Genomic DNA, 11,609 nt, shown 5'->3' on the forward strand with positions numbered 1-11,609 from the left:
TCAACCTTTTAACAAGTTAATGATTAAAAGAGGTGCATTTTTGGAACTGTTGTCACCTCAAATCATAGCTAAAAATATCTTTAACAGCATGTGCAACAGGTGAATAATAAATGATGCATATGAAGGATTGGGCGGCCCTTGAAGGCCCGGGATTATAAAAAGAGATCTGTGTGCGGAGCATAACCATACAGGCAAAATGAAGGTCCTTTTGCTTTTGGGATTGGTGGCTGTTGCTCTCTGTGAGCCAACCAAATTTGTGGGGTAAATTCTTGAACATATTTTTTCTCTGTTGAACCAAAAAAAAAAAAAAAAACACTATGTGGAGCTAATATCTAAGATGATAAATAATATCTTTCTCCACACTTTTCTAGAGATAAAGTCCTCCGTCTGACACCTTTAAATGATGAACATGTGACAGTCATCAGGGAACTGGGCCAAAAAGTCAAGGTAAAATTTAAACTCTTTTAAATTTTTTATTTATTTATATTTGGTAAAGAAGCCCTGAAGAGCAAGTTTGTGTTTGTGTTTGTGTGTGTGTGTGTGTGTGTGTGTGTGTGTGTGTGTGTTGTGTTGTGTGTGTGTGTGTGTGTGTGTGTGTGTGTGTGTGTAAAAATTGTACCTATATGTGTAAAAAAAATACCTTTTTTTATATAAAAAAATCTGTTAGTAAACAATTACCATGTGGGACCAACCTTGGCCACCAGGTGGCACTATCTGCAAGCATGAAATCTAATGCTTAAAAGGCGAATTTCTGTTACTTTATTTGTTGATTTATTGTTGAATAATATAATTAGAAGAACCTTTTGCTAATCTAAATTAAGACAAAAATTGTATGTAATGTTACAGCGTCTTCTAATACAGTACATCTCTCAATGAAATTTATTTACGTCAGGCTACAAGTAATGGTATCAATATTACCATTGATGAAGGTCATTAAACAAATAGAACTAACTCTACTTGTCAAACATTACAGAGAAAGAGAAAATTACAGGGATTTTGGTAACACTTTATTTCGATAGTCTACTTTAGACATTCTACTAACTACAAGTAAGTTTTCAAGTATGTCAACTTATTCTACTAACCCAAACCTTAATAACTAACCCTAACCTAACAGTCTACTAATACTCTAGTGACTGTTAGTTGACATGTAGTTGCAAAGTTACTTGTAGTTAGTAGAATGTCTGGTAACACTTCATTTTAAGTTGACGTAGTTACACGTTACTACATGTACTAACTACAGTAATAACAATAAATTATGCATAATTACAAGTAACTAACCCTAAACCAAACCTTAACCCTAACTGTAACTCTATAGTAAGTACATGTAGTTAATTAATATTACTCAGTACTTATTTGATTAAGTACAATGTGTAACCGAATGTCTAAAGTGGACCATCGAAATAATTTAGTTTAATTAAATAATTAATTCATTTAAATTTAAGACACAACAATACTTTATTCACCTTGCGGTTCAGAGCTTCTGGAATTTTGAGATCAACAGACTGTATAAAAATCTATTGATTCTAAAGTCCTCTATGGCCATTTTGTTACTACAGACGGTAGCTAACCATTTTCACAATATGGCAGCAATTTACTTGTGTAAAAAAAAAAAAAAAAAAAAAAAATATATATATATATATATATATATATATATAATATATGTCTCTAGGGGCCATATCACACACCCGGCACAATGTGACGCCAGGCTTGACGCAAGTGTTTTTGCTAGCCCGACGCAGTTATCATTTTTCACGTCCAGAACCATGTTGTTTAAATAACAAATGCACTCGCGTCCATCTCTTCGCCTATGAGCTGGTCTGAAAATGCGGTGTGTTCAGGTGCGTTGTTGGCGTGTTGCTATTTTGAGGCAACTGAAAACTGACTGCACAGTATTTTTTTTTATTTAAAGGTCGCATTAGTAATATGCGCCTACAGTCTTTCCACTTGCAAATTCCGCCATGTAAATAGCAATCCGCCATGGTGCAAGTGAACCTGGCTTTTAAAGGGAATGGGAGATGACACTCTGTCACATTACGCCAAAAACACATTACCATTTGGACCATGTGTCGTTGAACCAGCAAAAGTGGATTCGGACACGTCCTAAGTGCACCTGCGCCATGTGCTTCAGACCATGCACCTAGATTGTTAAAATAGGGCCCTAGTAGCCTAGTTGGATTTCATCAGGACACATGGTTGCACATCCACAATTTCAGTAAGTGTACTTGCTGCACCCTCTACAGGTGGATTTCTGGAAGCCGGACAGTTCTGACCTTGTGAGCATTGGCATGAATGTTGACATTCATGTTCCTGCAGCCGGGCTTGACATGGTCTTCACCATTTTACAGCAGAGTGGCATTGAATCTAAGTAAGCATTTCACAAACACGCAAGTTGCCTTAGACTTTGAAATGAACATGCTCATGCCTGGCACTTATATTATGGTTCAGAATGAGTAACAACATACAATGACACGGCACTTCAAAGTACTGTACTTCAAAGAAAGCCATGTTAGATTTCCCCTCACAAAATAAGCTAATTTTTGACATTCTTAGGATTTATTAGCCGGTGTAAAGTTTTAAAATAACTCATTGTCTTTGCAGGGTCATGTTTGAAGATCTTCAGGAGGCTGTGGAGGCTCAGATAGACAACATGAGGGTGACAAAAGCCCATGACTACACAAAGTACAACAGCTGGGCGACGGTATGACTGCCAGTGCTCTCATAATTCCCCTTACACCTTTTTTTTTTTTTTTTTCCTCCATTCCAGGTGTGTAATTAGTTTTTTTTCTCACCTTCAGATTAGTGATTGGGCAGTTTCCATCAGCTCTGCCAATGCTGACCTGATCAGCAGGCAGGTGATTGGGAACACGTATGAGGGACGCCCCATGCACCTTCTGACGGTAAAGTCCTGGTAAATCAGCTTACAGAACTCTGTATACCCTTGTGAAAAAGTAGTGCACAGCATACTTTTAAAAAGAGTACTTATTACAGAAATAATAAACCTTAAAATAATACACATAAGTGTGAATTGAATGTAATGAAAATGTAATAAAATTATTACGGCAAGTATAGTTATATATATATATATATATATATATATATATATACACATTTTAGATTTAAAGTACACATTGAGTACAATTAAGCACACTTCTTTTTCACAAGGGTGTGATCAACTCAGCATCTACCAAAGCATATAGGACATTTTCTTTAATGATGGACTGACCATTGTATTGGCTATGCAATTAATTGGCTGATATATGACAATTTTGAGATTATCTGCATTGGTTACCAATACAATAACATTATTCAACTCAATAGTAAATATGGTTGTTTTAACAATAAAACACTTGAAATTTTCCTCTGACAGGTTGGAAAGAAGACAGGCTCTGCTAAGCCAGCTGTCTTCATTGACTGTGGCTTTCACGCCAGAGAATGGATCACTCATGCTTTCTGTCAGTGGTTCGTAAATGAGGTACAGGATAAACAATTACTTTTTTTTTTTTTTTTTTTTTTAATTGATGTCTTTCATTCAAGAGATCTATCAATCTAAACATAATTTTACTCATGATCAGGCTGTGACCACCTATGGAAGTGATCCTGAGATGACCAACCTTCTGGATAGATTGGATTTCTTTGTTCTGCCTGTCTTCAACATTGATGGCTATGAATACACCTGGACCAGTGTAGGTTCATAACATTTGTGTTGCCAAAATATATTATTCATATTGTACAGTATATTGAAATATGTTCTTAAAAAAATGTTTTGATCTAAATTCTTATCCTTAAAAGAACTTTCAGTTTTTCTTTAGCCAGCGTTAGTGTTGTTATTCTTTCTGTATTGCCTACTTATAGTACCGGTACCAATATGGTGTTAGACGCTTCACTGCCATCTGTCAAACAGCATGATCGACTCTGAGTTTTATGTAGATTACACAAATTCTACTGAGTTTTTGTGAGCGCTCTACACAATAATTAATTCCCTTACCTGTCCAACACAAAAGACAACTTAATAAGTGTGTTCCGTTGTCTAATTTTCACTCTTTGCGTCACCAAACTATGGAAGCTTGTTTCCACTACTGAATAAAAAATAAAAAGGGTTATTGCCACTTTTTATCTCACAATTCTGACTTTTTTCTCTCAATTGCGAGTTTCTCAGTTCTGAGAAAAAAAAATCACTTTATATCACACAATTGTAACTTTATAACTCCCAATTTCAGGTTTATATCTCGCAATTCAGACTTTATAGCTCACAACTGAAAGTTTAACCTATTGCGCAATTCTGAGAAAAAAGTCAGAACTGCGAGGAAAAAATATAGCTGCGAGCAGCAAATATCGGGGTTCAAGCGCTTTAAGGTCTTTAAGCACATGCGTAAAAAGTATTATGTTTTATTTAGCAAATCTGTAACCATTTTGATCATAGATGGAAAAGAAAATTTACAGTCAATACAGGGCATTTACCATAGGAAATAAGTTTATAAAGCTTTTTAACAGTTATCGAGGTTAAGCCAAAAACCTAGGGCTAGATCGCAAAAGTTGGTTTTTGAAATAATGTCCAATATTTAATGAACGATTTGATGGACAAAGGCGGTCCTAGAGACAAAGTTGCTCAGAATGAGGAGTTCTACCAAAAAATTGCGATCCTTTACAAGATTTGATGGCCGCGTGCGGGCGCAGGCGGCGATACACTACTCATGTGCGGGTTGCGGGAGAATCAAATAATTTGCGTGACTCACGCAAAATAGAAATATCTAAACATAAAATATCTTTCATACTTTTCATCACTGTAGCACCCCCATCAGGCCGATCGGGGCGAGTCTTGGTGACGTTGTAGACAGTGTGAGTACTACCAGCCCTCAAAGTTTCAAGTCTCTACGACTTAAGGTTTGGTCTACCCGATCACTTTTAGGGGAGAATGCTGATCTTAGAAATTTTAACAATTGCAATACGGTTTCAGCGCTATGCAGTTGAACCCCTAAAAATAAGAATTGTGAGATAAAAAGTCGCAATTACTTTTTTTTATTTTGTATTCAATGGCAGAAACAAGCTTACATACCTAATAGCACTGCGCTACTTGCGTATCTACTGATGGTATTACTTAATTGGTATTACTTCATTTCATATTTGTATTGTTTCATATTATTTCTTTCTATTTATTCTAAAATGTGGGGGGAAAGTAATAATAAAGAACCAGTGGGTGTGCCCACTTTTGACTTTACTGTGTGGTAAAGAGTGAAAAATAATGATCTGGAAATTCTTGTTTTGATCACACAGAACAGGATGTGGAGAAAGACTAGATCCAAGAACAGTGGCTCCAGCTGTATTGGTACTGATCCCAACAGAAACTTTAATGCTGGATGGTGCAGTGAGTACATTCTTCCTTGTGATAAACTAATATTGTATATTAGTGTCCGCACAACATTGCTTAACTAGCTTAACGAGCAAGGCTTCCTCGGTCTACCATTTTGACCACAAAGAACATGCTGGTTGATCACCAGGTAAAGGTTTGTTGGTGAAAAACAATGCCATGCCAGCTAGACCTGCACCAAACCAGCCAAACCACACTGCTCTAAGATGGACTTTTCAGCTGGGATTTTTTAATTAAGTTTGTTTGAAATCTGATCATATGGAATCATTTAGGAATCAGTGTTCTATGAGTGCAGTAACATATCAGGGCATATTACTCTGTAATTCATTAAATATGTTCTAGGGTTATTTTCCAGTAAACACACAGCTAAAGTAGTTCCAGGCAGGTATTGACCGCATTACAGTTCCACATCACTTCACCAAATAATTTCAATTAACACCATATCTTGGTTATGTGAAACACAGCAAAACCAATGTTACTGACATATGGAGCAGAAACAACACAACCTCGGTGTCCGTTTTCAGGCCTCCCGCTTAGGTCTCTCCAGTGCTGGAAAGCTTTTCTAATATTCTCTAAAGATCTTCTTCATCATAACCCTTCTATTTTCCAGTGATATTCTTCTTTTGTAATGTCTCTCAGCCATTTCTCTTTCTACAGTCTTTCTTCAAATCTCCTGCTTGCTCACTCTGTCTCCTCCCCCATCTTGTGTGGACACGCCCCCTACTGCTGATTGGCTACAAGTGTGTTGTGGTGCTCTGTCCGAACCACTTTCAACACCGTTTCTCAGAAATCACTTCCTGCATCTTTATGCTTCTGTTACTAGCTCTAAATGACATTTTGAAATAAGCAACAGAGGCTTGGGATGAGATATGTAAGAAATTAGTCCTACACAAAAGAGCATTTTCAGGACAAAACCTGACAAATATCTTGAAATAAAACATCTGAACAATGTCTTGATGCGTGGTAACCGTAGTATAAGCGGAATCATTGACTCTAGGCCATTGAATTATTAGAAACAACCTTGGGTGTACATTATTTTTCCAATAATTCATTGTTTGTTGTCAATTACTCCTTACATGCTGTACGCTGTTCACTTTCCAGCCATTGGAGCTTCCAGCAGCCCTTGCAGTGAAACCTACTGTGGAAGCAGCCCAGAATCTGAGATTGAGTCCAAGAATCTGGCCAACTTTATCCGTACCAACAAGTCTATCATCAAGGCCTACCTGACTGTCCACTCATATTCCCAGCTGCTCCTCTTCCCATATTCCTACAAATATGGCCTGGCTGCTGACCACTCAGAGCTGGTACCTGTTCATTAACACATACACACATGCATCGTAGCACACTACAGAAATGTCCATTGCATTTTCATATAATTGAGCTTCTTAGAGTGGTAAATCTGGCACAACTCTGTGTATTGACTTGTGCTTTGTCTTTTTTTGGCAGCTGAGTGTGTCTCAGGGAGCTATTGCAGCTTTACGCAGCCTGTACGGAACCAGTTACACTAGTGGTCCTGGTGCTGCGACCATTTGTGAGTATAAAGAGTCCAAGATAAAAGCTCTGATGCTAAACCTATGTGGTGAGCTGCCTGCTTCTGTCTAGGCATCTATCTAACACAAATGTTATAAATGTACATTGGTCTAGGCATCATCTAACTTGAATGGAACCTCACAAATCACAGTTGATTCCAAAAGATGTTAGCTTGTTGCTAAGCTAACAATGCTAAGTTAGGTTTCAGAGCCATTTTGCAGGTTGTGAGCAGGTTTTTGCTGATTTGTGTTTCCCTAAACATGACCCTTCTCATTGCAGACCCTGCTGCTGGGGGCTCTGATGACTGGGCTTATGACCTGGGTGTGAAGTATTCATTCACCTTCGAGCTGCGCGATGAAGGTCGTTATGGTTTCCTGCTGCCCGAGTCCCAGATCAAGCCCACTTGTGAGGAGACCATGCTGGCTGTCAAATACATCGCTAGCTATGTGCTCAACAACCTGTACTGAGAGGGAACTGTCTGATTGAAAGCTTTATGAAAACATCAGGGTTTGTTTTACTTATAAAATACCGTGATCAGTAAAGCAATAAAACACAAAAGTCTGTTTGTTGAATGATATCTGATACAAAGTACAATATGATGGAGACGTCCATTAGATAGAAGCAATTAGCAGCTATTTACTATCCAAAATATACAGTGGCCCCAAAGAGTATTTCGACTTTTTTTCACACACTGTAAAAAATATTCCTTAGTTTTTACAAAATAATTTTGGCAGCTGTGGTTGCCAGAATAATTTTGTAAAAAATACAGAAAAACTGTAAACACATTTACAAAACAAACTGTAAATTTTACAGTATAAAACTGTAATTTACAAACAAGAAAATTTGAATGTAAACCAGTAAATTCAACAATGCACACTACTACTAAAATCTGTTTTGTACCTTTAACATACACTGACAACCACCATAATAATGCAGGTGGTAAAAGAGAAAGCCACATGAAGAATCAGAGTTCATCACAAATAGCTTTTCCAGGAGCTTAAGTATATACTAATACAAAGTAGGTGCAAAGAGTCATTCACGCAAATGCAAAACACCATCATGGTAACCCACAACACTTACACAATGCAATAAACATTAATTAAACAACAGAAGATGTAACATAAAACCCTAATGTACATAACTGATAACAAAAACTATTAAGAAACTTTTTTTTTTTTTTAAACAAAATACTTTCAAATGTGGAGTGTCACACAGGGAATTGTGGGAATATCAGTTTACAGTTTTTGACTGTAAATTATACATTGATTTGTTCTTTTTTACGTCTAAAAATTTTAAAAAAAATTACAGCATTTTACTGTAAAAATGACATAAAATGTCTGGTAAGAGCTTTTACAGTTTTTCCCTGTATATAGTACGGGAACTTACTGTTAACCTATTTACAATTTTTTTTCCGTAGCGTTTTTACAATATTTTTACCGTTAAAATCACATTCATTTTTTACAGTGCACGTGTCTGAATGAGATTGCATTAAATGAAAAAAAAAAATCAAAAGTTGCATCTGCAAACAAATAGGGCTTGAGCTTTTCTCAAAAATAACCACTTTTCTGAGCCACTTTGGCAGGTACTTTTAACTGATATTTTAGTGGATGTATGAAGTCGGTTCTCTGTGGTCAAGAGGAACCACAATTCAGATCTACAGTATGAACACGATCCACTAACGACTAGGAAAAAAAAAAAAAAAAAACATTTTGTCTTTATTTTGAATCTGTTGTGTTATAATTTAAACCCTAACAAACTTCTTTTTTCTAAATGTTTTGCTTGAAATGTGTGTTTGTGTCACTGATCTATAAGATACTATATAGAGATAAGTGGGTTGTGCTATATTTATTTAAAATATATTGCACTTGGTTTGACATTGTTATATAATGAAAATACATTTAAACATGTTTAGTGTGGCTGGAGAGTCCAAGTATTTTTGGGGCTGTTTATATGCTACGTATAGTATACTGTCATCCTGCTCCACTCATAACAATTCAACATTCCCCTTTTCTGTAATGCCAGGTATTATATATGGTAGATAATCAATTGCATAGTATTGATGAAGTTGGATGTAAACACATCAAATGCATGTAATCACCCCTTTGTACTCTGAGAGTGAATACTGAGGGGAGACCGATTCAGGTTATTTTGTAGAGTACAAGTCTCACCACTTGAGGTCTCCCTTTCACAACAATCATATTAAGGTGAATATCGCCCCCTAATGGAGAAGTTCATTTCCATCACTGCTATTTGACACATTGGCTGCATCTGAAATCAAGTACTTCCTTACTATGTAGTGGGCGAAAAAGAGTATGTGACAAAAGAAGTATGTCCGAATTCACAGTAGCCTACTAATAAAAGAGCAGACAAAAACTACCCGGATGACCTACTTCTTCTGGCTAGATCCTGAAGTGTGCATACGATGGACACTTTACTATCCCATGAGGCCACGGGAGAGGATTTGTGAATTGCAGTGACGTGATGCAACTGACGGTGGTAGGTCACGTGATAAGGGCAACATGGCGAATGTAGTACATCCAGATTACATTCATACCACACACATACATACTATAAAGAATGTCCTGTTTTAGTGGTCGTGAAGTAATTACTTATTGAAAATAAGTACCTACTTAAGGTTGTATGTGATTTCGGACGCAGCTGTGCTCATCAAGTTAGAAGACTGTCTGAAAGCAGTTTCCCAGTAGGTTACTATGAAGGCACCTTTTTACTGAAACTGGTTTTAGGATCTGAGGTTTGGAAAATGTTGGATGGTTTTAGGCTGCCTCTCATGGGACCATAACATCACGTCTTCTTTATGTTTAAAACCTTTAAATGTAAAGCAATGCAAGTATGCACACAGTACCCTAGAACAGAGTTTTCTTCAGCTATCTTTCCTTAGGAACTTAAATCACAGAATGACTGAACTTGTGGACTTGTACCAAAAGGGTAAACAGTCTTTAAAATGTAAAATCTTGACAGGAACACAATGACTTTAATGGGTGTTTCTCTCTCTAATACGCTATTACAGTATCTGTGCAAACATAATCTTTTGTTCCAGCATCACAAACCCCTTTGTTTCAGCACTGGTGTAATTCACATGACACTAACCATGAGCAAAGTCACGATCACAAGCCGTATTTACTGCGGAAGATTGCATAATTTTGTCTTACTGAACATATTATTATATGACATTGTTTTGTTGATAGACTAGGATGGACCCCAGATGAGTTACTCTTTAAGGTTTTGCTCCAACACCTCACCATCGATGGAGTTTTCTCCCTGACACAATCACAGTCACCATGATGCTCAAAGAGATTAAAGGAAATTTTGTTATTTAATGAAAGATTCCTGCTCGTTGGGCCCAAATTACATTGTATCTTTGAAACATCCATTTTCTGTAAAGCCGTGCATCTGCATACATTTAATAAGGTCAGAAAAAAGTCCCTGGAAATAAATGTAAGAAGGCAAGAACTGAGGCAGCTGGCCAGTTCACATTATCGGGCAGCAAATGTTGACCAACTGTTTCCTATGTTCTTTCTCTAGTGGGTGCTTGATGGCTTAGGCCTTCTTTAAATATATCAGTTTTAAAGAACCATTTTCAGATTTCATGCTAAAATTCTTTTACTATGGGCCACTTTTTGTCATTGTGCAAACATGATTTAAATGCACAGGTCTTGTAAGATATATGGCTCTGACGCCATCTAGTGGTCATATCTGACCATTTCCTGAAATGTCCATCCAGACCAACAAGGCGGTATAAACTGCATTAAAAAAAAAAAAAAAAAAAAAACGGCTGTGTGAAGTGATGCTGAATCAGAAGACAAACCTACACCTCAAATACCAAGGATGCTCCAGTCTGCGACAGCGTGGTAATTAATCATCTTTATTTATATTTATTCTTTTGCATTTGAGAGGTAGTACTGCATTTTATTAATCATATTAGTGTTAAAAATGTTCACTATTAGCTAATCAGTAACTACTATTTTTTTCCTACGTCCCAGAGAATTACTAAGAACTACTATATACAGGTTCATAATTAATGTGAATAATGTATAATGTAAAATTAATTTTAAAGTAAAGGTCATGGTAACCCACTAGTAATGACTGAAGTATTACCAAATCCTTCAGAAGGAATTACTAATTATTTGGATCAGTATTATAAAGTGAGAAACATGATAACTCTCTAGTAACTACTGAAGTCATTGTAAACTTTTGAGTTTTTTGTAAAGTATTGGATAGTGATAACTCAAGAGTTACTAAAGGAACTACTACTTATTTGGATCAGTATTCTAAAGTGAAGATCATAGTAACCCACTAGTAATTACTCAAGTGTTACCAAATACAAAACTGTACAAAATTACTGTACAAAAACATACAAAAACATCAAAAGTTTACAATGACTTCAGTAGTTACTAGAGAGTTATCATGTTTTTCACTTTATAATGCTGATCCAAATAATTAGTAATTCCTTCTGAAGGATTTGGTAATACTTCAGTCATTACTAGTGAGTTACCATGACCTTTACTTTAGAATTAATTATACATTATGCATCATTCATGCTAATTATGAACCTGTATATAGTAGCTCTTAGTAGTTCTATGGGAGGAATGAAAAAACAGTAGTTACTGATTAGCTAATAGTGAACAACCACCTTCAACTGAGCACTATTACTTACTAATTCATTAATCAGAGTTTCTTGTTAGTTAATAGGTAC

At 36.3% G+C, this 11,609-nt stretch overlaps 1 protein-coding gene and 1 long non-coding RNA gene across 2 annotated transcripts in view; both read left to right on the forward strand.

Annotated features, from left to right (window-relative positions):
• The window catches only part of LOC127505720 (uncharacterized), a 426,197-nt gene extending 417,386 nt beyond the window's left edge, over positions 1-8,811 (forward strand). Inside the window, exon 3 of the long non-coding RNA XR_007927791.1 lies at positions 7,832-8,811. This is a non-coding gene — a long non-coding RNA (uncharacterized LOC127505720). The remainder of the gene's footprint in view (positions 1-7,831) is intronic.
• cpb1 (carboxypeptidase B1 (tissue)) lies at positions 17-7,458 on the forward strand. Its single transcript, XM_051881458.1, has 11 exons — positions 17-261; positions 372-447; positions 2,241-2,365; positions 2,599-2,698; positions 2,796-2,897; positions 3,368-3,472; positions 3,573-3,683; positions 5,272-5,362; positions 6,467-6,669; positions 6,812-6,896; positions 7,175-7,458. Exons 1-11 carry the CDS (start codon positions 197-199, stop codon positions 7,360-7,362), a joined length of 1,251 nt encoding a protein of 416 aa, XP_051737418.1. The 5' UTR covers positions 17-196; the 3' UTR covers positions 7,363-7,458.
• Positions 8,812-11,609: the final 2,798 nt, after the last annotated feature.

This window comes from Ctenopharyngodon idella, chromosome 23 (genome assembly GCF_019924925.1).
Source record: "Ctenopharyngodon idella isolate HZGC_01 chromosome 23, HZGC01, whole genome shotgun sequence".
In the NCBI taxonomy this organism is placed as follows: Eukaryota; Metazoa; Chordata; class Actinopteri; order Cypriniformes; family Xenocyprididae; genus Ctenopharyngodon; species Ctenopharyngodon idella.

Coding starts and splice junctions, on each gene's coding strand:
- cpb1 (XM_051881458.1), top strand. CDS start 197: ATGAAGGTCCTTTTGCTTTTGGGATTGGTGGCTGTTGCTCTCTGTGAG. Junction 2,366..2,598: donor CAGAGTGGCATTGAATCTAA/GTAAGCATTTCA, acceptor TTGTCTTTGCAG/GGTCATGTTTGAAGATCTTC. Junction 5,363..6,466: donor CTTTAATGCTGGATGGTGCA/GTGAGTACATTC, acceptor TTCACTTTCCAG/CCATTGGAGCTTCCAGCAGC.